This window comes from Anser cygnoides, chromosome 2, assembly GCF_040182565.1.
Source record: "Anser cygnoides isolate HZ-2024a breed goose chromosome 2, Taihu_goose_T2T_genome, whole genome shotgun sequence".
Lineage (NCBI taxonomy): Eukaryota > Metazoa > Chordata > Aves > Anseriformes > Anatidae > Anser > Anser cygnoides.
In genome coordinates, this window is record NC_089874.1 from 16004899 (window position 1) to 16029936 (window position 25038).

The 25038-nt window shown below is 39.4% G+C and overlaps 1 protein-coding gene and 1 long non-coding RNA gene across 15 annotated transcripts in view; both read left to right on the top strand.

Moving 5' to 3' along the window:
- LOC136790016 (uncharacterized) overlaps nt 1–25038 on the top strand; it is a 301984-nt gene that overhangs the window by 36908 nt on the left and 240038 nt on the right. The window lies entirely within an intron of this gene.
- Nucleotides 1–25038, top strand: part of ARHGAP12 (Rho GTPase activating protein 12) — a 77768-nt gene that overhangs the window by 13049 nt on the left and 39681 nt on the right. For 13 of the 14 annotated variants that reach the window (XR_010829084.1, XM_048076556.2, XM_066991520.1 and 10 more), the window contains exon 3: nt 19295–19558. The exons of the other annotated variant lie outside the window; for it this stretch is intronic. Coding sequence is in view for 12 of the 13 variants with exons in the window: in XM_048076556.2 (XP_047932513.2) it covers nt 19295–19558 (264 nt within the window). In the remaining variant the exon portion in view is untranslated. The remainder of the gene's footprint in view (nt 1–19294; nt 19559–25038) is intronic. 14 annotated transcript variants of the gene reach the window in all.

The window sequence follows — 25038 nt, forward strand, 5'->3', positions numbered from 1 at the left end:
TTAGAATTTACTGGCACCCCTCTTTAATCTGAAATTACATATGACTTTTGAATTTAATTAATAGTTTTAATTGTTCCCTTTTTAAATGGTTTGCCTGGGGCTTCTGGATGATCTTCAGATCATCCAGTTAAATTAAGTAGCTTCCCCGTGTTCTGTTGAAAGGCACTGCTGAAGAGCAGAGTGTTAGGCAGGTTTTCTGGCCGTGGCTAGCACAAGCAGATGTCATCTTTCTCTTGCTTTCGTGGATTATCATTCAGCTGAATAACTTTGCTGCTCTAGTCACCGCACGGCTCTGTAAATATTTATTGCTGGTAGAGCATGGAGATGGAACGGTGCTGGCTGGAGGAGTGCTGTGATCGAGTATGTAAATACCGGTGCAGCAATACCAAAGGCTGTGCGTACTCCTTTATTACAGCCTGAATAGCTATAAATAGTATAGTGCAAAGTTTGCAAGCCTGGTGGACTGAAGGACTCACTTGCCTTTTTAGTACAACTTAGGGGCTGAGATACCTACAACAAAGGTACTATGTAAAGGACAACATACTGCCTGATAAAAGCAAAATACTACTCCCCAAAATCTTTCTGAACTTGTTCAATATATATAAGTGTTGTATACAAATTTCTTTTCTAGGCAGCTTGACAGGTTGCCAGGATGTTGTTCAGAATCACTTGCGCTACGCAGAAATTCCACAGCACGTTGCATATAACCGGTGTGACTCCCTCATCCCTACGCTCACGCCCGTGCAGATAAAGCCGGAGGAGGCTTTGCTGCTTCCTGCCCGGCTCACTTGTCATGGCCGGGCCCCGTGGCTGTGGTGTTAGGCCTGAGGCGAGGCAGCCCGGCCCGAGCTCCCTGAGGCCTGCCAGCAGCATGGCTGTCACGGCGCTCTCCTTCCAGCCCCGTGGCGCTCGGCCTGTCATGGCGGGCAGCCCCTCACGGGGCAGGTGCTCGTCGGTCACCCACTGCTGCCCTCACAGCTCCCGGCTGCGGCCTTCAGTCTGACTTGCTTTCTCCCATCTCGTCTTTGTTGGCTGGAAGGATTATGTTCTTCGTTTGTCACCTCTGAGAAGGGAGGACATTTACTGGGGAGCAAGTAAAACTTGGAAGGGATTTTTTTTCTTGGTATTCTTCCATGCCCTTCTCCCCAGAAGAGACCTGTCCGTTCCTTCTCTCCCCAAGTGTTAGAGTACTTGTTCTTATAGCAGGATGTGGGTTGTGATGTACCAAGGTAGAAACTTAAACTTTGTTTTCAATTAACTGTGTGTGTAAAAACCTGTATTTCATCCCTTTCCTTCTTTTCTAGTTTACAAGCTGCTATTGTAACCATTGACTAAACGAAACTTGGGTATGTTCTTGTGCTCAAATTTATTTTTTTTATGGAGAACAAGAAAAAAAAAAACAACTCCCATGTGCTTTGCAAGTAACTTGTTTCTTGCTTTGTAAAGCTCTAAAGCCTCAGCAGACTTTGTCCAAACTTAGGGTCTGACGAAACTCCAAGTAACATTTATGAAGGATGTAAGACAGTGCTATCCAGCAGCTGCAACTCTTTGGCATGCTGTTTGTTAAAACAAATAAAGAGAACATTATGAGGAAAGATGATGTTGCGCTGACAATTTATTTCTTTGCAATTGGTTTCAGAGGGAAGATTTTTTTTCCTTTTTATTTGCGATTCATCAGTTAACCCTTCTGTTAACTCTTCAGTTAAACCTCCCTGTGGCTTCTTTCACTGTCAGTTTTGTGGCTCTTCCCTTGCCTTCTTGTAACGTGGTTGCTTTCTGCAACAAATGGAATCAATATCCGTAAGATATTTCTAATTTTATTTCTCCGGCACTATATACTAGGCCAGGCCATATGTTGGTGGTTGTATGCTTCTTTGTGACACATCATGAATTTTCTAGCAGGAGAAAATGATGCAATACTTCACATCTTGAGTTCTGTGTGTATTCTTGTTATATATGTAGTCATAGTCGGTGGGTAGAAAGGATAGATCAAAATCATGTTGCTTCTTACACTTTCATAAACTTTCTCTTTAGTTGTGACGGGTCATAGCTGTGCTTAGAAAGATCCAGTTACATTACTGCAGCACGTAAGGATAAAGCTCCAAATCCTGGAGTGCAAGTCTCATACTCACCTGTCTGTGGGAACTGGTGTTGGTTGGTAAGTCTTCCTTTTGATTAGAAACTTACCCACCCTTTTCACCTACCGAGCATTTGCTGAAAATTGCAAAGTATCTTTTTGGTGTTTATTCTCAATGCAACCAGTTGTTAAAGGCAAATGCAGAGGTCAGGTAGAAAGAAGACCGACCAATTGCTGTAGCTTGAAGGGCTGAATTTAAAAACTCTCTGGCGGTGGTCTCAGGAATTGCATACACTTATCCTCCCCTCATTTCATCTTTTCACTGTGCCTCTTTACTGTCTGTCTGTCCAGAGTGCTTGCTGCTTTACTTCACCATATATTATGTTGTAGACTGTGACTTGTGCACCGAGGGCCAGGCTTCTCTGTTGCCCTTGCTGTGGTTGGATTTGGGTTGAGTGCAGCCTCAGAGCTGTTGTAAAGTTAATAAAATTCCACAAATACTACATTTTCTTTATATGTTTGCAGCTGTCACAGGGGAAAAAAAATCTGGTTTAGTATCTAATTTCATTGAAGCATTGTGGTAGCTGCAGACTTGGTTTAAATTCTGTTCTAATGTTGAAACACAAAATGGAATGACAAAGTACACTTCTTTACTCTGGATACTGAATTGCAGAAATAACTGTTCTTAAAAATGAAAGAAATTCTTGCTAGTGTAAGGAAAATAAAGGGGAAGAAAGTACAGAAATGCGTGGCTGTTAAATGCTTTCTGCCCTAAACCCAAGTGCCAATAAACTGTCTTGCGAGTAGAGAGAAACAGTAAAAAGTACAGTCACAGGACAAGTATGTATATTTTTAGTTGTTGCGAGGGGGGAAAAAGCTGCAACCTGGTTGAGATTCCCATGAGAATTTTCTTGCTTTGCTTAGCTCTCCTGTAAGCATTATGTACAGTCTGTTGCTGTGTTCATTGGGATTTCAGTGTAGTTTTTAACAGTACAATTATGTACTTGTTGTTAGCATTTTAAAAAAATCAACAAAACAACAACGACAAAAAACAACAGAAAACTGAAAAGTGATCTTAGAAATCTCTAACTTGTTGAAGTTATGTGCTGTGTTTTGGATGTAATTCTAAAAATATTGATCTATTTCTAAAAATATTCATCCTGTTTTGTACTCCTTTGCAAAATGGAATCAGAACATTAAAATCAGCGGTACTGTAGTCTATTCTAGCCCAATTGAAAATGGAAAATTAAAAAAGAAATTAGAAGCAACATGGCATAATTTCTTATAGGCTTTTCTGTATGTCTTTAAACAGCAATTAAAGGAAATATTCTTACTTTGCTCAAATTTTTAAATACCGTATAAATGCACTGGCAATGAATATTTTTTTGTTGCTCTTCATCCTATTACGTCTTTTAGGACAGAATTTGAAGCTGCAGTCTTGATGTAAAATGTTGTCTGTGTCTTGTCTGGCATGAGACTTGCTTTCCTACTTCATGATCAGAAAAAAATGTTACGCCTGGTGTAACATTAGATGTTCTTTTTCTTATGCCTCTAGAATAAGTGAGTTTGGGAGTGGGGTGGGGTGGGGGGTGAGATGGGGGGCTCAAACAGCCCTAACTAAACCTCAGAGATTCAGTTTTGTGTTGGAGAAAACATGTGGTGTATGCAATGTCTTCTGAATTTAGGACTTGTGACACTCTGTCTTAATTCTTCATCCCTTCAATTCATATTCATTCATATTCTTCCTTCTCTCCTTCTTTCTCTCTCTGATCAGTGCTAATATATGTAGGATTTTCATGGTTTATTGGGAACTTCATTTCCACAAGTGTCAAAATCAGAAGTATTTTTCCTGGTCAGAGAAGTTTTAAGCAGAAAACTCATCTAAAATGGGTTTTAATGCCAAACTTTTTTTTGCCATTTTTTTGCTTTTTGCCTTAACATTTTCTTGATGAAGGCTGATAAATGTCCTGTTTTAAAGGACTCCAAAACAGTAAGGGTAACAAATGCAGTATCTTGAAATAGCAAATTCCTTTGGAAGTTAAATTACAATCTCTGATTTTGGTTGTTGTACCGTGACTGTCTTGCACCTTCTACAAAATCGTGCTGTCTGTCATGGAACCCACTAATTATATGCAGCGTTAGCAGTAAAAATGTGACAGAATACTGGATATGAATGCAGATTCCGGAAAGAGACTGGTATAAGGCAAGTGGTGTTTAAAGACAAAGGCCAACCTGTTCGCTGCTGGTTGAAACCTGCTAGGTAAAAATCAGTTTTGATTTTAAATACAGAAATGTAAAATCAGTTTTAATAGTGCGCTAAATGATTAAGGGGAAGCGTAGTGTCTAGTTTTAAACTACGTATTTAAAAGGAAATGAAAAATTAAATGTTAGTTGAAATAACATTTAAATATGTGAAAAATGAAGTGTGTGTGGAAACTACTTCTGTATCATCTGAGTGCTTGGCAGAAGATTTATGTGGAGAAAAGCCTGTGGAAACAGGCAATCCAAAAACCTACCAGCTTCATGTCCCAGTTTGTTTTCAAGTAGGGGAACTCTTTTCATACCAGCTTATGCTAAGCGTCTCAGTAAAGGTATGCTTCCTTGTAGTGACAAAAATGTGGGTGTGACATGTCTTTTTTAATCTTTTAATCTTTTTTAACATTGCTGCTACTAGACCTGTTTTGTTACGGGGTGCCAACGTGGCCGAAAGCTCTACGCTGCTGCCTTGGTTAAAGGCAGCATAAAATGTTAGCTTCTGCTCTTACATGACTTTTTATGGTACAGCGTGAAGTATGCACTGGTGTTCATAGCAGAGATTAGTGGTTTAAAATCTTCGTGCTGCTCTTCTCCTGCATTTCTCTGTAGGACAAGTGATGGCTGCAAGGCTCGTGGTACCGCAGGTCCAGCCGAATGGCTTTGTTGTAGGTTGTGTTATGATTGTTGTGCCAGATCGATTGCCCGTCCTCTAGTCCCTCGATTTTAATGGCATTCTAAAAAGTGTAATTATTAATACTGATGCCTGCGGTTAGATCTCAGTGATTGGATCTCATTAAGTGTTGTTGAGAAGATGCAGGTAACCCCCTAGACACTCAATTGCAGCTCTCGTGAAGACAAAATAATTGGGAGCAATGCTGCTCTTAAGCATGTATTAAAAGGTATTTAAAGTTTCCAGGTAAGCCATCTATGTTTAATGTAGCTGTTGTACTAGATGTGACTGACCAGCAAATGGAGCTTTATTTAATGGCAGTGGCGTTCCAGGAAGGTTTCTGGGTAGCTGGCTGGCCAGGCGTCGCTGTCACTTCTGCAGACCGTCCTGGGACCTGAGCCTTGCAACAGCAGGCATCGTGGGCGCTTTTTTTCACCATTTTAGAGAAGCTCAGTGGTAATACTGAAAGTATCTCTAGAAAACAGCATTGAAGTCAATGGAGAAATATTCTTGTCAAAACTTCTACGTGGTAATTTTAAATCCATTTTAAAAACTTGTTTTTCTGTCTGCCTTAATTCATGGCAAATTGTCACTTTTCCAGAAATGGTAATACTTTAAATTTCGCTTGTGATATTGGGCTTTAGCGATATCATCAAACAAATGCAATGACCTTCTAAAGGTGCATGTTTATAATAGAGAAATAACATGCCCTTTACCCTATTACCTGTTTTTCTTGGAGACTCCCAGAAAGTTCAGCTTTCGTTGAACTTGGTTTCTGTAGCTGAGCAGCTGCTTTCCATCAGCTTTCAAGAAAACCTTTACGTGCTGAGCTCTGCCATATACCTCAGCGCAGAGATTTTAATGCGTGCGAGTCCTTAAAAGCATTTTTTTTCCGATAGCTTGGCAGATAGTGCTGCGATACTTTCTAATACTTGCAGTTTCAATGGGAATGTTCTGTAGAGGCTCGTGGCTGGCTGATCCGCTGACTGCTGAGCACAGGGTTGTAATTCAGCTGCCTGGGGGAGGGTGCTGTTTGCTCTCAGTGCTCGGGCACCCGCTTGCTGCGTGTTGCTTAATCAGCATGAAACTATTAGCAAATTCTTGCCTTCTCAGCTATAATGCATTGCTAATAGGTTTGCTTTATTGCACAGTATAGTCAAAAAAGAGTCTGGAATGTTTTAGTAATTTTAAGTAGCATAACATTCTGCTTAATGACATTAGGTGTCATTTTCTGAACTCCCTCGCTTAATGCACTTGTACTCCTGTCGTACGAAATGCTGGTTACTTACTTGTACCTTTTCTTAAGGAAAGTTTTATTACTTAAAAGCTTTCTACGTAATTTTAATTTATAATATATTACATAAAATGGACACCTGCCAACAAAAACATAGTATGAGTTCAGTTTAAACTACTGTCTTAATTTTGTCAGAAGGTCATGCAAACTTTACTTCAGTCCAAAATTTTGAGTTTTCTTTTTTTAATTGACATCCCCCCCCCCCCCCTCGTATTTTAGGAAGTGCTTTGTAAACGGGTGTGCAATGCACAGGGAGTGCAGTGGCCTCACTTGCACCATCAGCAGTACGTTTTGGGGGGGCTAGTGCTAAATTTCTTGATTTGTCACTTTCTTTTGCCTATTCTCTGCCTCTTGCTTTAGAGCAGTAACTTCTGGTTTTTGTGGCAGTTCAATCATGTCTTCCTTTTACCGATAAATCAGAATGGATCTCTGACGTCTACAGGTTGGGGCAGTTTTTGGTTTTAGTTGTCAACGTCGAAATTATGAGGCAGAAAGCCAATTTAATTGTTAGTTCATTTTGCTGCTTTTAGTAATTTGAGAGATTGGTCGTGGTCTCCTAATAATCATGGCAGAAACTGGAAGGGCGCCCTCCCAACCCCTGCTTGCTGGCTCTGCGCTGGATAGACCGCATGAGTTCTCCGTGTTGTGGTCGGAAACGTGGCAAAGAACGAAGCTTCCTATTTATACTGTGAGATCTGGTTCGCTTATGGCTGCGTTAACTCATTCGGAAGTGTCCTATCTCGCTTCTGGAGACGGACTTTGAAATAGACTTTTACAATCCGAATCCAGAGACGGGCAGACGAGATGCCACCTCTCTGATAGGTGCAGCCGTAACCGACCCTGTCGGGATTGATCCCAGCGTGACACCAGGACTTTGGAGACGAAGCCTTTACTGGAAATATCAAAATGCTTTTTTTTTTCTTTGCTATTTCTGGCAGGCTGTAGCTCTTTGTTACTGATCTTCTTAAGGGATCTTTCATTGTATGAAAGCTTTGTTTGAGAAGGACCTGCTGACAAGAGGATTTCTGTTAAACCTCCAACTGTGATTAGTTGCTGATACTTGTATGAAGGAAAGAAATCAATGCAGAAAGATGGAATGAGACTTTAAAAATCACTTTTACTTCTGTGTACTGTTACTTAACAATTTCCTGCTGATGCAAATGCAGCATTTTTTGATGAACAGACAGTTCCCAGCCTTTAAATGAAAAACTTCAGTTTAGGATGTCAAAATTTTGAATAGTGGGCTAATTTTTTCTTTTCGTTTTGAGTTACCAAACAACTCAAAGATAGCACACTCAGTGATACTTGTAATGACTTCATATGCTGATTTATCACTAACATTGTACACATATAGTGAAACAAAAAATATTTTTGACAATGTTAATTATGTCCAGTCTGTTTTCACTGCCATATAGCCTTTAAAATGTGTGCTTAAAAAAAAAAGTATAATGAACTATGTTCTGGGAAACTTGGTTGATGTTATACTCTCTAATCTTCCTTTGTTTCAATTTACACCCTAGCATACAGCTGGAAATACTGAAGTGGGGCTGTTTTTTTTTTTTTGTTATAGTAGATCTAAGGAGTCAGAAAATAAGTATTTTAATGTGATTACTGAGCACTTGATGAGATGCTCATTCTCAAGGCACCTAATTTCTCCTTTTTAAACCAAGCAGCTTTTTTGTAGAGGGGGCCTGTAGTCTCTCGATTCTCTTGGTGCTTGACCACCAGACTATATGGTTGCCTATTCAAAGGTAGTCACACCAGCATGGGAATGGAGATATCTTCTTGTTTTGTTTTTTTTCTCATTTCAGTCATAACAAAAACTAGCCGAATGTCAAGGTTTGTTTTACCTTCTTTTCCTTTTTTTTTTTTTGTTCAGTTTAGAGCTTTTTAATTTGAATTGCTCAGTAGTTCATGTAGGATATAAGGGACCATTAAAATCTGTTGTGGCAAATGTTCTGTAACGCATACCAGTGAACATTAAGCAATAATTTTCTGTGTAAAATGAAGAACTGTTCTGATTGAGGAAGACTGCTGGAGGGGGGAAAATAGTCAGATAAGTTTTGTTTTTTGGGTGCGGATGGATGTGCTGAGTCTGTGGGAATAGGCTTAGTCCATTGCTGAGCAACCCATTCATTATTACTTTGAGTATTTTGGCATAAACTTGTTAAAAAAGTAAATTTCTAGACTGTGACACTGCCTTGTCCCTTCACCAGTTCTTTTAGTTAAGATATTATAGACAGTAGGCACTGATGCCATTTTGTGGTTCTTTCTTGATTACTGTAGTACACAATCCAGACTTTTGTCTTAATGGCTACATTAAAATTTTATTGGAACTGGAAAAAATAAAACCAACTGCTTCTGGAAAAAAATAAATACTTAAGTTTTAAGTACTTAAAAAGCCCTAAGCCCCAGTTCACTTCGTTTGCAAGACCTCTATTTTGTATTACAAATGAGCAAATGATGAAACAAGTTGCATTTTGTAACTTCTCAAGGAAGACCAGTGACTTGAAGTTTCCTGTGCTGCAGCTGTGACAGCCAGCAAGGGGGAAATAGCTGCGGGTCTCAGTAAAACTGCTCTTCGTGAAACGTGTGGTTTTGCCATCTAACTTCTAAGATTTTTATTTATTTATTTATTTATTTTTTTCAAATTGCACCTGGGAGTTGTCTTACCCAACTCTATTTCTGATGGCTGTGAAGTGATAATTCATAGTTAATGAAGAGTAACTTCAGTACAAGCACGGCCTGTTGTCTGGCACGTTACAGGATATTGGAAAGGGTGATTTACATTTTGTGCTACAAAGCTTTCTAATATAGATTTGGTTTTACTGCCTTTCATCGTCTCGGAACACGAAGGTGGGTTTGTCCCTTAATGAGCTTCCTTGCTCTGAAAAATCTACCTACTAACTCCAAAGTGTAGTAGTATTGGGTTTATTTTCCTGTCTGGTTTGGTTTGCTGTCATCTTGTTAACTTTTTGGCTGAAATGCCTGGGTGAATGGGACAGGAACCGCTGTGGGGTTGGTGTGACAGAGTGAAGGGGTACGATTTCTCTGAAACCAGAGAAGCCTGACTCTCCTGAGCTCTGCTCTGTGATCTGTGGCAGTGTCTGAAGGCAGAAGCACGACCGGATCCAGTGGAAACTTCTTGCTTTATCCAGGGCAGTTTTGCTACAGGTTCAAGAAAACCGTCTTCAGCTTAAAACTACCTAAATACATCCCCTTTCCTTACTGGCATATTTCTGAACGTGTTATATCTCTTCTGGGTTATAACTTATTTTAGGTATTGATACACCCTGGAGGTTTGGAGAAGAGCAGAAAATAAAACATCTTTCCTTGCTTAAATTGATGAAGGTATTCCCAGCATACCTGACCCAGGATTTTTCTTTCTGCTGAATATTAGTATTAGTAATATGGGTTTTGTTAATCTTACAGAAAGTGACTAAGCACTCTGAGCAACATAATGTTTCTTCTGAAAAATAAGAAGTCTATAGACATAGCTGTCCAGCATAGCTAAGAGCATACATTAGTCCTTTACCTAACTCCGTCTTGTTTGATGACAGCTGCGGCAAAAGTATCCCGTGTCTTTCTAATTCTGTAAAGTACCACATTAGATGGAGGGATAGGCGGTTTTTGTACTTAGCCATGCAGACCTGTGGCATACTGGAACCAGCGAATGCCTCACGAGGAAACGTGGAGCTTGTGCCCTTGTCCCTGCAGTAGCCGAGCTTGTGGAGGTACCTCGGTTTAGCTTTGCTCGGCTCTTTGCGTCGAGTAGAGGGGCTGGCTGGCCGCTGCTGCCAGCAGTGGGGTGCCGGAGGGCAGGGGGCAGCCACTCGGGGCTGCGGGGCCGGGAGGGGGCTCTCACCCCTCGGTAGCGGTGTGCTGGCCCACCCCCCTGGCTCCGGCATCAGCCTTCTTCAGAGGTCTTTCATTTTCTGAGATCAGTAAATCGGTGTTTTTCTTGGTTTCTAAACATTGAATCGTTGGCCGAGTCCTCTGAACTGCGTGCTGTATTAATCTGGCGACACGAACTGAATTAGCAAAAGTATTTGCTGAACTCTGGGTGTAAGCAGAAGTGTCAGTGTGCCTTCTGCCTTTATGCACAAAGGAAATTCTTCCTGGGCGTGCAGGGGGAGTTAGGGTAACAAACGCGTTTAAAACAGCGAATTACTTTACTCGGCGCTTCCCTTTCTGCTAAGACGAACGGACTGGTTTTTCAAAAAGGAAAAAAGAGCAGAAACCAATTTTTTTATAGTAGATGTTTTGCAGTGTTTAAAAGGACAGCTGTTGAAAAAATCGGCTGAAAAAAGAGCTCTGGGAACAATCGGGACTTCACATACACAGACTTGAGAACAGTTGCATCCTGAGATCCGTATCTCCCTACCATATGTCTGGTCTGTGTTAGAGTATGACTAAACTACTTGGTGAAGAGTGTTCATCGTAATGTTTCTAGATTTTGGGTGTACAATTTGATTTTTAGGTTTGTCGAGATACAGAGCTAGCATGGCAAAATGTGGTGTGTCAATCTGAAATTGAATAGCCGTGCAGAGTCCTGAGAGCATACTTTTGGGATGTTGCTCAAGTTTTTATAAATCGTGTGTTACTGACGCTTGGTTGTCAGGTTTTTGGTATAATTGCTTATGGAAGTTAATGTGAGTGTTCACAGGAGTTGTTTTCTGAGGTGATTTGCTCCATTTCATCCCAAGTGGGACGCCCATCAAGTCAGCTGCCCACCAGAGGTCTGGGGAACACGTGTAGTGAGGCGGCTCAAGGGTAGTAGTTGTAAATAATAACCGGAGAAACCTCCGAGCAGCAGATGTGGGGTAGCAGCTGTCTTAGCTGTGTGAAATACAGCTGCCTGACTGCTCAGGAGCAGATATTGCCCGCTGCTTACCCAACAGGTTATATTCTTGTTAATATATGAGTAAGGTAAGCCAAGAGAAATTTTCTAGCGTCTGATTTCCTGCTGTACTGTGGTTGTTCTCTAGGCCAGCTAGCTGTGTTAGTAACTGGGTTTTGCTTTTATATCGATAAGCGTCTTGGTACTTTAGCATTTTTTCATCCTGTTTAAATACTGGTGATGTCCTGCAGCTGCATGTTATTAGAAACTTAGAGATGTTGCAGTTCATAAGAGCAACAAGATATTTTGAAATTATTCTAACACCTAACAAAGAACTACTAGCACAACAATTTTTTTACAGAATTTGCTGCCACAAGCAACATTCTCTGAAGTAGTTTCACACGAGTGAAATCTGCTGTAAAAGCAGAGTAGAAGGACAACAGCTGTAAATAAACTGTGTGGGAGTTCTGCATTTTCTTGTGAAATGCTTGGAATTAAATACCCTTTTTGACAGAGTGCAGTTTTGATGACTGCTATGTTTTGGAACAATAACTTGCAAATTTTTTTTAAAGCTTAAATATTTGGTAACAGCCCTTATTTATAATAAAGTTCTTAGTGCCTGTAGCTTTTTCTTTCTCTTGAAAACTGTAGGATGGTATAATTTTTGTGCCAGTGCATCGTGATTTTTAATATCTTGCATGGTATTAGATTTCATTATATATTTGCTCAGGTGGCTCTTGAGCTATCTGTTAGGCTTTCTGAGCTATTAATGCAACTTCAGCATCTTCTCAGTAACCTGGGAATCTTACCAAAGGTGATGTTTACTTTCCCATGTGCACTTCCTAGGGGTGCCTGGCTTTACTCAGCTTTGTATAAGCACTGAACTCTCAAAAGTACACTTAAATGCTGTGGGATCTGGACTTCTGAAAATAGGAAGCGTAGGAAAAATTGCTATTCAGTTGGCAGTGATGTAAACCGATGGAAACTTTTTTTGACCTTTAAGCTACCATGAGGTCAAATAACACCATTCCAGCCCACCGTGGTATTTTGTAAGAGAGAAAGTTGTGGAGATGCTGTGGTACTGTGATGGTGACAACACAGAGGAAGTTCAGAGTTGCTAATAAGCTCTCTTAAATTACTTGGCTTCTATGAAGCAGATAAGATATGGGGCTATACGTTAAATTTTTTAAAACGGTAAATGGCTTGTGAATTTCCAGTACTCTAGAAATTTTTATTTATTTATTTATTGTTCTACTGTGCCAGTTGTTCTGCTGTAAGGCTTCTAAAACATCTAAAGCTCTTTTGCTCTTGTGATGCTGCCATGTGGTAGCTGCTGGCACGTTAGACTACACTTTTACACCGGAGAAAGGAAGCTAGGTTTCTGTGGTGTTTTCTTAATGTGCTTAGATTTTATTGGAAATAATCCTCAGGAGACATCACAAACAATGCCAACAGCTTTCTTCTTCGCAAACCTGCTTTTAAACATGTACTTCAGGTTCCACAGCGGTCAAGAATTGCAAGCAGTTAAGCTAAAACACAGAATAAATTTACTGTTTTTACGAGCTTTGTTGAACTTTCATTACTACAAGACCAACTTTATATCACTTCTACGAAGCTTGGGGGAAAATTAAATGTTTCAAGTTACTGCTGCATGGCATGTCCAGGTTGTTGAAGATGCTGTCTATGTTTCTGAAATATGTTACAGATACTACCTTATGTTTGTTGAAGGCATCAGTGGTTTGTATGATGACTGGACAGTTGAAAGTGAAGGAAATTTACTGGCTGACTCTTTAACATGTTAAATTTGGCCACTCTTTCCTAATTGGGGTAAACTTTCTGTGTAAGCGTGCATGAAGTAAAGTGTTTCATATGGTATTTAAATTTCCTACTATAGGAAAAGCAGCTTTGTCTGTAGCCTTGGACAAAAGCTTTTTTATTAAAGGGACAAGCTAGATTGTGCAAGTGGTGGAGAACAAGTATGGTAAACACTGTCATCTTTGTGCATATTTTACAAAGGATCCCATTGTGAGGTCTTACTTCCGTTTTTTATAAAATATTTGACATCACTGTCGCAGCCCTTCGATCAATTATATACTCCCTTGTATTGCTACAGAATGCATAAGCTGATGTAAGTGTTCCTCACTGGGATGGTCGGGAGCGCTGTAGAAATGTGAATGATAAATCTGTACTGTGTAAAGAGGGGGAAAGAAAGGTTTTCCATCAGTTTTCTTTGATCAGTCAATGACGATGGATGGAGTGTTGTCTCTGGCAGGGAGAGGAGTAGCCAACCGCTGCCCGCAGCGACCGGCCGAGTCGTCCCAGAGCTGTCCTGCTGGGGAGGCTCTCCACTTCTCTTCCTAATCGGACGTGAATGTGACGGGAACAAGCCTCTTGGCTTTCTCTGCTGCAGGGTTTTTGCAGTGCAGTTTCATGAATCACTGCTTTGATGAGTATGAAAACAATTTAAGTTACTTTTTTCAGGTTACCAGGAAAAGGGAATGTGTTTTACTTTGATGTTAGTCAAATAATTCACTCTATGCCACTAAGGTGCGTGTGTAGTTTTGTTTGTTTGTTCTTTTATTTAGTACTGTTCTCAGAGTGTTACAGACTTTTTGCTGAAAAAGCGTTATAATATCACCAGATAAAGAGTTGTATTTTCGGCAACTTTGGGATAATTTTTTTTAATGGCTCAAATAGCACAAGAGCTTTCTGGCAGATGGTGATGTCCTATGTCCTACAGTGCTTTGTTTTGTAATGTAGTTTCATAAAGCAAAATATGAACAGACATTTATAGTAAAATGTAGGTAAATATTAACAGAAATAGAACAACTAGTTCAAATAGTTTTGCTTGTAATTCAGTGCAAGTAAATGTAAAATTGACAAACAAATAAAACGTAATTACAAAAAATAAATTACGTTTGCTTTTTATTATTTTCGGTCTGATGGAAAGTTATTAGCCAGACATTTAAAAAAAAAAAAAACACCTTCAGATTATCTGCTTAATTTTTTTAAGTAGGACACTTGAAACATTTAACTGTTGAGTTGCCTTCAACAGACAAATACATGCTGAGGAATCTATGTAGGATGCTTTTCATTCTGTATTACTTCACTAGGTCATTTAAATTTTCTTATCACTTTATAATCACAGGTCAACATGAAAACTGTAGCGGAAATATTTAACAGCATTAATATTTCTTGTCCTAAATTCAAAGTCATTTGTAAACAGGCTTATAATATTTATTGTTTTCTTTTTATGCATACTGTAGGCTTACAGTTTAAAGCATTACCCAGCTAAGTATTAGGCCAGAAAAGGTTAGGGCATAAAAATTGTTTGGGTTCCCATTTTAACTTTTTTTTTTAAAATTAGTTTAGGTTTACTTGTGAAGTAGCAGCAAACTTGCTGAAAATCGTCCTCAAGTATTGTTGGGCATTACAAGAAGTTTTATACGTGCCTCAATATGTTAGAAAGAATGTAGGATCCTGAACATGTTTGTAGAAACCTAGGCCACGAGCAGAAAGAGGAAGGAGGTAAGCTATTTATTCCAGTTGAAGCTGTCACTTCATGAAAACGAAAATGTAGAGTTTTTGAGATTTCTTTTATATCATTCTTATGGAATAAAGCTGGTATTGAAGTCCCAGGCCTTACTAAAAGGACAGTGGCAATTCCTTGGCAAGAAGCTCGGTTGTTGAGGGAACTGGGATTCTTCGTTCTCCCTCTGGATGCTGGAGAATGTGCCTGTGCTTCTGCCTGCCCACTGCTGCAGAGCACCAGTACGCCCTCGGGTTCCTTCAGTGCTATGTTGCTCTTTTGCATGCTGTTGAATGTAACTCAGGGAGCATTAACACGAGGTTTATGTATTTTTTTTTTTGTTACTTTATCAGCGCCTCTCAGCAATCTGAATGCTGTTACTGAAATGGAAGTTCTTAATTCCAAATCTTTAACGTTCAGAAAAGCTGCGAAAAGCAAGACAAATAAAACTATTTGTCTTGGAGGGAAAAATCACGTATGGTTTATTCTGAAAAAGCTTATATTTTGAAAGCTAGCATTGCAATCATACTTGAAGCAGTTATGTTCTAGAAGATTTGTCCTAGGATTTAAGTGCTGTGAAAAGAAAAAGGTAAGCATCAGATTAAAAGGAATTTTGTTTTCTCTCTCTTAATTGCTGGCATCCTTAATGCAGAATGTTCTCATTGGATTTAGAAAAACAAATAAGCAAAAAAACACAACACGTTTTTAGCAGTGGATAGGAGGTGATCTGTTGTCCATCTCCCAGAACTGGAGTTTCATGTCGTAGTGTGCATCGAACTTTTTTTTGAATGCTTGAACAAATACTGGCATCTGAAGAAAGCCTTTTGTATAAGGTAGTATTAAAACCTAAAGTATTCTCTGAGAAGCTGATAATGCATTTTGGTAATGAAAAGTACCTTGTGAAGTATAGCAAGCTGGCTTTTCATTGCACTGAGTTCAAGTAAGTGTTCAGAGGCCTGATAGCATATCTGGCCTTTGTTGAAAATGTTGACTGCTCATTCATGAATGATTAACAAGTTGTTTTATTTAAAGGCACGTATCTGCTTCCTACTGTGTCAGTGTAAAAACTAAGTCCTGAAAAAGCTGTGTGTAATGTCTGTATGTGAAGAATGTTTTGTGTTGATCCTGGAAGCTTTGTCTTGCCTGTGTGAAAGTCTTCATTGTCAGTTTGCAAGGATTTACTGCTAGCAGTTTTTTTTCTGTGCAGATATTGCAACAAGACTGAATTTAAATACAGCAGACTTGTAATGTGTTAAAATGTCGAGCATTACGGAGTTCAGGGAGAGGTCCCTGTATTCATAAAGTTGTCATTGTGCTTAGCGGGCTATGCAATTTTCGCTCAAGTTGTAGCACTGTAGAAGTACTTCTGCTTTCTGATTTTCCTTTATCACTTTTACCTAGGAAGAATTCCTACTGTCTTTAGTAGGAGAAAGCAACATGAAAAAACTTGAAACCATACCAGGCAGCAGATGAAGTTTGAAATGTTTTGAGTATAAGCCACCTTGTGTGTGTACGTGTGTGTGCATGTTGAAGGACATGTTTTACATATTTTCTCACTATCAGAATTAAAAGAACAAGCAGTCTCAGTAGATTTATTTCCACGTTTATGAGCACTCGGAGTTCTTCAGGACAAAAATGAATCTCAGGGAAGGAAGTTCTAACTGGAGCTCCACATGTACATACCAAAATGTTTGGTGGTTAGCATACATTTAAGTTTCCCTTAACTGTATATGTCTGGATATGGGAAAACAGCCAAGGAAGCTGTTATAAACTATTTTGATCTACGTAACGCCTTATCTATTTGGATTTACATATTAGTGATGAGTAAATGGGTTAAGTAAAAGAAATTATTTTAATATGCTTTTTGGCTTGAAACTAGTAAAGGCTTTTGCAGCGTGCAGTCTTTCACCGGAACCATTCACCTTCGAGGCAATGGCAAAGTTGTTTGAAGCCTGAGCGCTCTACAGGGCCACCTGGAGGGAGCTGCTCCCTGTGGCAGTCCCCTTCCCATGGGGGTGAGGGACCTGCCTTCTTGCTGGCACCGCCTGGGAGATGCCATAGGGGTACCTCAGGAAGTGACGAGCTTTGTAAAAGTTGCTTTGATTTGCCAATAAATGAGAAAATCTTGCTGTATAAGTTTAGCATTGACGTTGGGCGCTGTTGAACGCAGCATTGCAGAGAGCAGTGTACCTTGTTGCGTGTCCTGAGGTATGAGGAAGTACCGCCGCGTGCTACGTGGTTATTTAAAGTAGTTCCTGATAAGCATGTCGGATCCCTCGTACACGTACTTCACAGCTGAGCTACGTGTTGTACTTAAATGTATTTTTTGCGTTTTCCATGCTTCTCTGAGAACAGTAACTTGAAGGGTACCTTTCAAAAATCTTGAAGTTGTACCAGGGAAATCTCTCAGGAGAGGGTGCAGCAGGGAATGGTGGTAGCTGGGCCTTTGGTTAGCAGGACGCTTAGCTGGCCCGTGTGTCGTTCAGCTCAGAGGTTCTGCCTTTCCTACGGGCAAGCCAGAAGTTGGTATTACGAGTTTAGTAGTACTAAACGTTCAGAAGTAAAACACTCATTAAACTTTCATCTCACGTTTCTGTTTTAAACTTAACCAGAGTGTTGCTTGGGCTACGTGGCTGTGCATCGGCCACGAGCTCCCTATATCGGCGTAGGGTAATACAGGCCCTGCAGCTTCACCTGGCGCTGTTCTGGTTGTGATGCTGAGACCTGGGAAGACCTCAGAGTGCAATCTCTGAGCCCTGGGCCTCAGGCCTCCTGCCTCCAGGCCACCTCTTGGTGCCTGAGGAGCGGGGGGGCCCTCAGGCGTGTGCGCTGCCACCGCTGCCTGCAGCTGCTCCGCGCACACGCCAGGCCCGATGTGCTTCACAAGCTGGCTGTGGTCACGCTCACGGCATCTGGTGGCGTCCTCGGGCATCCCTGAGGACAGCGGGACAAGTCTTTACTTGTGGCAGTGCTCCTTATGCTGTTGATGCCCTCGAGAAACAGAACTTTACCAAAGCCAGGTGTTCCCCCTTCCCCTCTTAAAAACGGGAGACCTTAGATAGATTTCTTTCCTTTGAATTAATGGAGGAGGATACTAATTGTTTTCAGCTGATTTTGAGTGCTGCAGATACTCCCCGCCCCCCCCCCCCCCCCCCCCCCCCCCCCGGTTTGCCTTGTATTCCTATTAAACATACTCACTATATCTAGTAAATTGCCTTTTCTCTTTTAAAGACTTGCAAGACAAGTCCATGCCTGTTCTAATCTCATTAAGTTCCTCTCTAGCTATTTCCCTTTTTGGTTGTGGATATTGCCCATATTTGGTTCCAGCTGTGGTGCAATCACTTTATATCTGATTGTGTGGTACAATATGCTGTCTTGCCTGAGCAAACCCCAATAATTTATGATGAGATGTGGCCTAGATTAGCAATTTAAGATTTTAATGTTTAAAAGCACATTATAAAGGATCTTTTATGTAATGCACTATGTTCTTTTTTTTTTTCCTTTGAAAGATGCAACAGGAGGCACAAGGACTTGCCTCCAGCAAAGCTTCTGAATTAAAACTGAGCAGGGGGGAGGAATGGTATGAATGATATTTTTACTTCCTTTGGATGCCTAAATAAAGTGCCCTGACACAGGGAGATGGCTCTGTGTTAACAGGCAGCAATTCAGTTTCATTTAATAACAAGTTGCTCCCACAACCTCTTAGTCACAGCTTTCGTGAACTACTTGTCTTCTGCGTGGTGTGTTTTATGTACTTGTACTTTAAAAATCGGTCAGAAAGTATATTTTTCTCCTAAACACTTCTGTGACTTATTTGAAAGTACTCATGGTTTCGGTAAGAGCCACAGACTTAACATGAACGCCAGCAGAAAGCATGGTTATCAAACTATGAATTTGAAATTGTCATTGGTGTTTTATTTTCTTGTGGACATTTGTTCTCTTTATGCATATATATGAACAAAATTAGCTGGGTAAGAATAGCCACTTAATTTCTGTAAGAAGGGAGTGGTAATCAGAACCCTGTCAGTGATATTGCATAAACTACTTAAGTAAGCATCTATTTGGAAAGGCTTGCAGGTAAACCACCCAGGTGTTTTCTGGAGTTTCTTTCTCATAACACTGTGCTCGTCTTTCAAACTGAAAAGTGCTGCTTTATATTCACCATCATCTATATGGCAATAGGGGAGGAAAAAGGCTGGGGAACCATCTTTGCTTAACAAGTGACATGTAAGAAATGCTACGTTTGGTCTTGAACAAAAGCATGTTACTTATAGTTACTGAGCAATACTGGAACTGTAAAGCTGAAGTTTTTAAACATACAATTATTTTGACAATGATGCCAGTGTATTTCAAATCCATTGCAAGACATAATTATCAGCTGTCAGCTGGAAAAATGCTAAAAAATTGTTAACTATAAGGTTAACATCACAAACTATATCTATTTAACATTGAAAAAATCTAATGTTTTTGTGCCCTGGCATCTTGTGGCTGTCCTTTGTGCTTTTATATGTAATAAAAAAAAAAAAGGGAGTTTGTTGGTTTGTTTTACAACTGTAATGTATACTGATTTGTAAGGGAGCATTATAAAATTCATTTGCTCTTTAATAATACATTTCTTCTCTCAATAGCCAACTACTCCACCAAGCCAAGGGAGGCCTGATTCACCAGTTTATGCTAATTTACAAGAACTGAAAATATCTCAGTCTGCACTTCCACCTCTACCTACAAGTGCTCCAGTCCAAATAAATGGGGAATGGGAAACCCATAAAGATACTACAGGACGCTGTTATTACTACAACAGAGGATCACAGGAACGAACTTGGAAACCTCCACGTTGGGCCCGAGATGCAAGCATTAATAAAGGGGATTCCCAGAGCCATGCAGATCATGAGGTAGTTTGTTCTGAGATCACAAACAATGAGATTGTAATGCCTATGAGTACTGTTTTGTTATAGAACTTGATATCTCTGACCTTTGAGGTCTCAAGGAGTGTCTTTTTTGTCTTTTTGGTCATATGGCTTGGTATGAATGAGTAAAGATCAACAATTTCTCTCTTCAGTCAATTTTGTGTATTAGTGTGTACATGAAATGTGTAAAAGACAGGTCACAAATCTGAGTACTAGTTGTAAAAGTGCTCAACAGTACTTCATTAGGTGTTGCAGCTTTGCTTTTAAAATTAAAGGAAAGCTAAGAAACCTTGAAACTACCAGGGCTTTAAATGACAATTGAGTATGAAGGTCGTCATAACTTTTCTGATATGGTGTTCTCTTTTTCAGTATATTCAGCATATTTTTGGGTGAGAAGAGGGAGATTGGGAAGGAGAGGGAGTGTGGGAAGGGGGATGAAAAAAGCAAGGGGATTTTTTTTATCAACCTCAGTTAACTATACAGTAAAACAAAGGCAGACGATATACAGCTATTTGCTACTACTTGGTTAATGCTGTGGCAGTAAATTTAAATATGAAGTATTTTTCTTAGAGGAAAATACTTTTTTTTTTTCAGAGAGGAATTAGGTGGTTGTAGAGATGGATGTAGAGAAATCCAGAGTCTAGGTGTCAAAACTAGACTTAATAGAGTTCCATAGCATGTTCCTGCAGGGTCAAAAATACTGATATAATTGAGGCTTCTATTCAATTCCATCCATTTTATCTAACTGTTTGTTTAGAATTGAATTTACATGCTTTGCAATGATTTTTGTGTGGAGCCTTGGATAACTCTTGAACAAACTGGAGGAGAAGGCAGTCAAAGGAGCAATACTTGGTTATGGAAGTGTGTTACCTGAGAAAATCCTTTTCTTCATTCTGTGAATGATAACTGGGTATCGCAGAAAAGAAGAGAAGACAAATTATGGTGCTGGCAGGTCTGCTAACCAAATGTCTAGGTCCAATAGTGGCAAATGCTTGGGGCGGGGAGAATCTGTCCCAGTTTTTGGCAGTTGGCTGTAGGAACTTTTGACTTGATTACATTCCAACCATAAATGCTATTCTGTAGGTATGTCAATAGATTTTTTTCATTATGCAAACGTTTTACCTTTTGAAGCATTTTTCAGTTGTTCAGCTTTGCCACAGATTTTCCTTAAGAGAATCGAAGCTTACTATGAAATTATTAATGTTAGAAGATTGTTTAGGATAATGTTTGAGGTGCAAATATATTCTGTGCGACTGATTGCTAGGGAGAGGCAAACAGTAGTGTTAGTCTATTTGAGCTGCTACGGTTCAGATAAAGAAACGGAATAGTTGGAAGATGGATATTACTGTTTAAATATGCTTAAAATAGTGCTCTTGTATTCAAACAGTGCTTAGGTTAATCAGTTTCTTGATTGAAAGAAAAAGCAAACATATTTGTCAAAAAGTCTTCCACTTTTATATACCCTTTTCAAATATGTATAGTTTAGGTGGATTTCCTCCTGAGCTATTACACTATTTAGTTTTAAAATTTAATTGTGTACTGCTCAGGAATTTTAGATTGCTAGGAGTTCTGTTGTGGAAGTCTGCATTTGGGCCAGTAGTGCCAGAAAGAGGAAAGAAAGGAAAAGGGAACCTCTTCATCGCCACTGGAAATGGCCTTCCTAGCAGCAGTGACATTTGCAAGCATTTAAACAGTCTTTTGTTGTCACAAGCTAGTGGCTGCAACAGGTAAACTGGCAAAATGTCTGCAACCATCTTACAGTTCTCTGTTAATTTCTCACTGGCTGTGCTTTTGCTGGATATGACTTTGTTCTTAGTCAGGATGAGATGATTGCTTTTTTGAGTAGTAACTCACCTAGCAATGGGAGTAACCGGTTTTCTAGTGTGATTACTATTCCTTCTTCTCATGGAAGAACTTTGAATAATTCTTTCTCTTTCCCCACCATCTGCAAATAATGCCTGATTCCTATTCTCACCTCTGTACCACCACTTCACGGTGTAGTTGCACGTTCAGAAAGCCTAATGTTTACTGCCTGTGTATTATATCAGACAGCTCAGTTCTTCCATTTATTTGTGATGCTTAAGGTATCACAGCTTGACCTTCAAACAATTTTATCTGTTAAAATTTCATTCTTTTTAAGATCAATGAATGATGCGTGCTTTGATTAACATAAACTTGTGTCGAGCTGAAAAATTTCCAGTAGCACAAATTCCTTACATTATTTGTCCTCTCTGACTAAGGTATTAAAGTTTTTGTTGATTTTGAAGTCAGTTTTTCCCTTCTGTTCTGCATTTGGGAGTGTACTTCACACTCCACTGGTTGTGTTCACCATTTCATTTATGACCTTTAAGTACTTTAAGTACTCTAATACCTTAGAGTACAGGTTGAGATCCCAGGCTAAGCTACAGTAAAATATAGAACATCCCAGATTTTGTCTGACCATGAGGATTTAGATTGCTGTTGGAACAAATATATCTTAATAATTAGCAAAAACTGATTTAATGTATTTTAATGAAATTAAATAGGCTTTTACATACTAGTCAGTTCTCCTCATTCCCTTCAGATTTAACAATACAGGAGCATATGCACAAAGGTTAAATGCTAGTTGTATCTCTAATGATTTGTCCTCAGAGGAGGTTGTATGTTATTAGGTAGCAAAATGACAAGGTGACATCAATATGAGAACTGTATATGGCTATATATTATAATGTATGTATTCATTTGTAATTTATTAGAACATAAATAGCTTGTAGTTGGTCTTAAAACTTTGTGGTTAGGATTTTTTTTTTTTATAATTAAGAATAGGCAAAATTATACTTAACATGTTGAAGCTGATAAGAGGTATGACACAAAGAAAACGGCCTTAAGTTACAGCAGTTATTTGGACTTCGGGGTGTGGAACAGTGCAATCCTAACAGGGCCTCTGGTAAAGGAAGACTAAATATGGATAAAATTTATCAGAGGCAGTGACTTGCTAATTTTTTTGAGGAAAGAGCTCTAAACGGTAACTGGGAGAAATTGGTCAAACTGCGGAGTGGTTTAATTAGGACTGTAAGTGAAATGAGACGTGATGTCGGATCAGAGAAGGGAAAAACCTCTGATGCATAGCTAGGAGACCAGAACATGGAGACCAGTGAATTAACCAAAAACCTGCTGTAAAGCAGCACTATTTCATTTAAATTGAAATCCGCATTTAAAAAATGTGGCCAAGATGCTCTTTCATTCCCTGTTTTTAATTTGTTTCAAAATAAACAGGGTAATAAAGGGATGCTAGCTTTAAAGACTCGTTTTTTTTCCTCACTGTTTTTGAAAGTAGTGGTAACTTCCAAAACTGGTTTAATGATAGAAGAGAGACCATAAACATTCCCCATTTCTAAACACAATGTGCCCTGGTCTCTGCCCTGATTTTCAACGTAAATGGAAAAAAGGCAGGAAAGGCATTAGAAATGATGGTGTGGGGGACATTTTTGTAATTCGCTTTGTAATGTCGCAGTAAAGTTCTTAGGAGGGGTAAGGTTTTGGCAGCTGCCTGCGTAAGATGGTTTTAGCTAGATGTGGTATCCTGTGATTGAGGATGGGACCCTACAAAGTAGCACGGAGGCTACATGAAGGGAGAGTGGGGTAGAGAGCTCGCAGGCAGTTAGTGCTGGGAGAGAAACTGAATGTAGTTGAGCGTGGTTTGGCCAGTGTTCTCTTTAATCCCCATTTAGGCAGCTTTAGCAGTTGTTCCTAGTAGCTGGGGGATGAAGGATGCCTTGGTTTGATAAACTTTGAAACAACTCTGGCATTTCATTTAAGTTTGTCAGCCAAGGTTAAGGTCTGAGATAGTGTGGTAGGTGGGATTAGCTCATCCTTGGAATTTCAGGCATGAAATAGGGGGTTACAGACATGTGTTAACTCATTCTTACTGAACAAAAGCTTTCTTTTTCTTGGAGAATTTTCATTTTTAAGTCTTCTGTTTAGTTTTAAATGTGTACAGTGCTTCTTTAGTATCAGGAATTACTTGGAAGAAGCATTATGTTATTTGTTCAGAATTCCTGTTAATGAAAAAACCAAAACCATACCCTCCAAGTCTTCTACTTTGATTGAACAAATGTCAGTGTGCGTGTATTTAAGTATTAAAATATAATGTAAATCTAAATGCGCATATACACTACAACTATCCTATAAAACAGTTGTTCAAGTGGGGCCAATAACATTAGTATCAAGTCAGTGGTCTCAATTCAAGCGTAAAAGCGTGGCTGAGGACTTTCTGTTGTCCAAGTAGTCAGAAATCGGCAATTCAGATTTTCATGTTATCCTGTGTCCGCGAGGTGAGATTGTTTAATGCATAGTTTAAGTGCACCCATCCTTTTCGCTGCAGAAGACACGCTTATGTTGGTTTGTTAATGACCAAATTGCGTGCTATGGGTTTTGCTGTGCTTGGTAAGCTAGCTTGTGTCAATTTAGGGAGTCTCCCTCATGCAAGTGGTAAGCTACTCTAAAAGCTAACACGAAAAGCCCATATAATAATTTGGAAATGTCACTAAATATGTAGTCTCTAAAAACAGTCTCTTTAAAACTGGTGAATTTCAGATGCTTGGATTTTTTTTTTTTGGTAAGAGTTTAAGCTTTTCAGGAGAGAGAAGCTTGCCCTTTTTTTCCTAGTTTAAAACGGGAATTTTGCCTTTCTTCCTGCTTTATGGCTTTCTTTTAAAACCTTTACATTGTGTTGTTGAACCTTAGTCCATATTTAACCATCATTTTCAAATAGCAATGATGCGTTCCCTCTTAAGATTTTGCCTGCTACCGGCCTATGATCCATGATATTGTGAGAGGAAATGCGTGCTGATTTCCTCAGGAGACTCTGTTGTAGAAATATTGTTGTGGAAGATGAATATAGAGAGGGTTTTTTTGATGCATGGAGTGGATACTTGGAATAATATCTACGATACCTTAGGAAGGAGATGAACGAGGTGTACTAAAGAACAGAAGTTTTGGTGTGTGTGCAAAATCTTTACTTCACATGCCAAACGTGTTCTTTACATTATAATCCACTCTTGCCTTTGGAAGGTAATCTTGTAGTTCAGCTAGCTGTGCCTTCAGTTGGTGGAATATCTTGATTTATGAATCAACTTTTTGTCACATTTGTCAGCATTGGAAGGAGAAAGGTGGAAATTCCTCATTCTTGTAAGATGCATTGCAGACCTAGATAGGTGGAAATGGAGTTTAAAGTTATCCTAAATGATTATTGTGTTTCCAGGTACTATTTGGGAAGGGAAGGAAAAAATCCAGGTATGAAAGCAGGGACGTACGTTGCCAGGAAACCAGTAGGTCATCCAGGTTTTCTGCGGCAACAGAGTTTACTAACGCTGGCTTTCTTCATCAATGAGTAATGTCAATTTGTGGGAATAAAATTTAGATTGACAAAAATTGGAGTCAAAATTATATTTGAAATAGTTGTATGGTATTGTTTAAATCTGAGT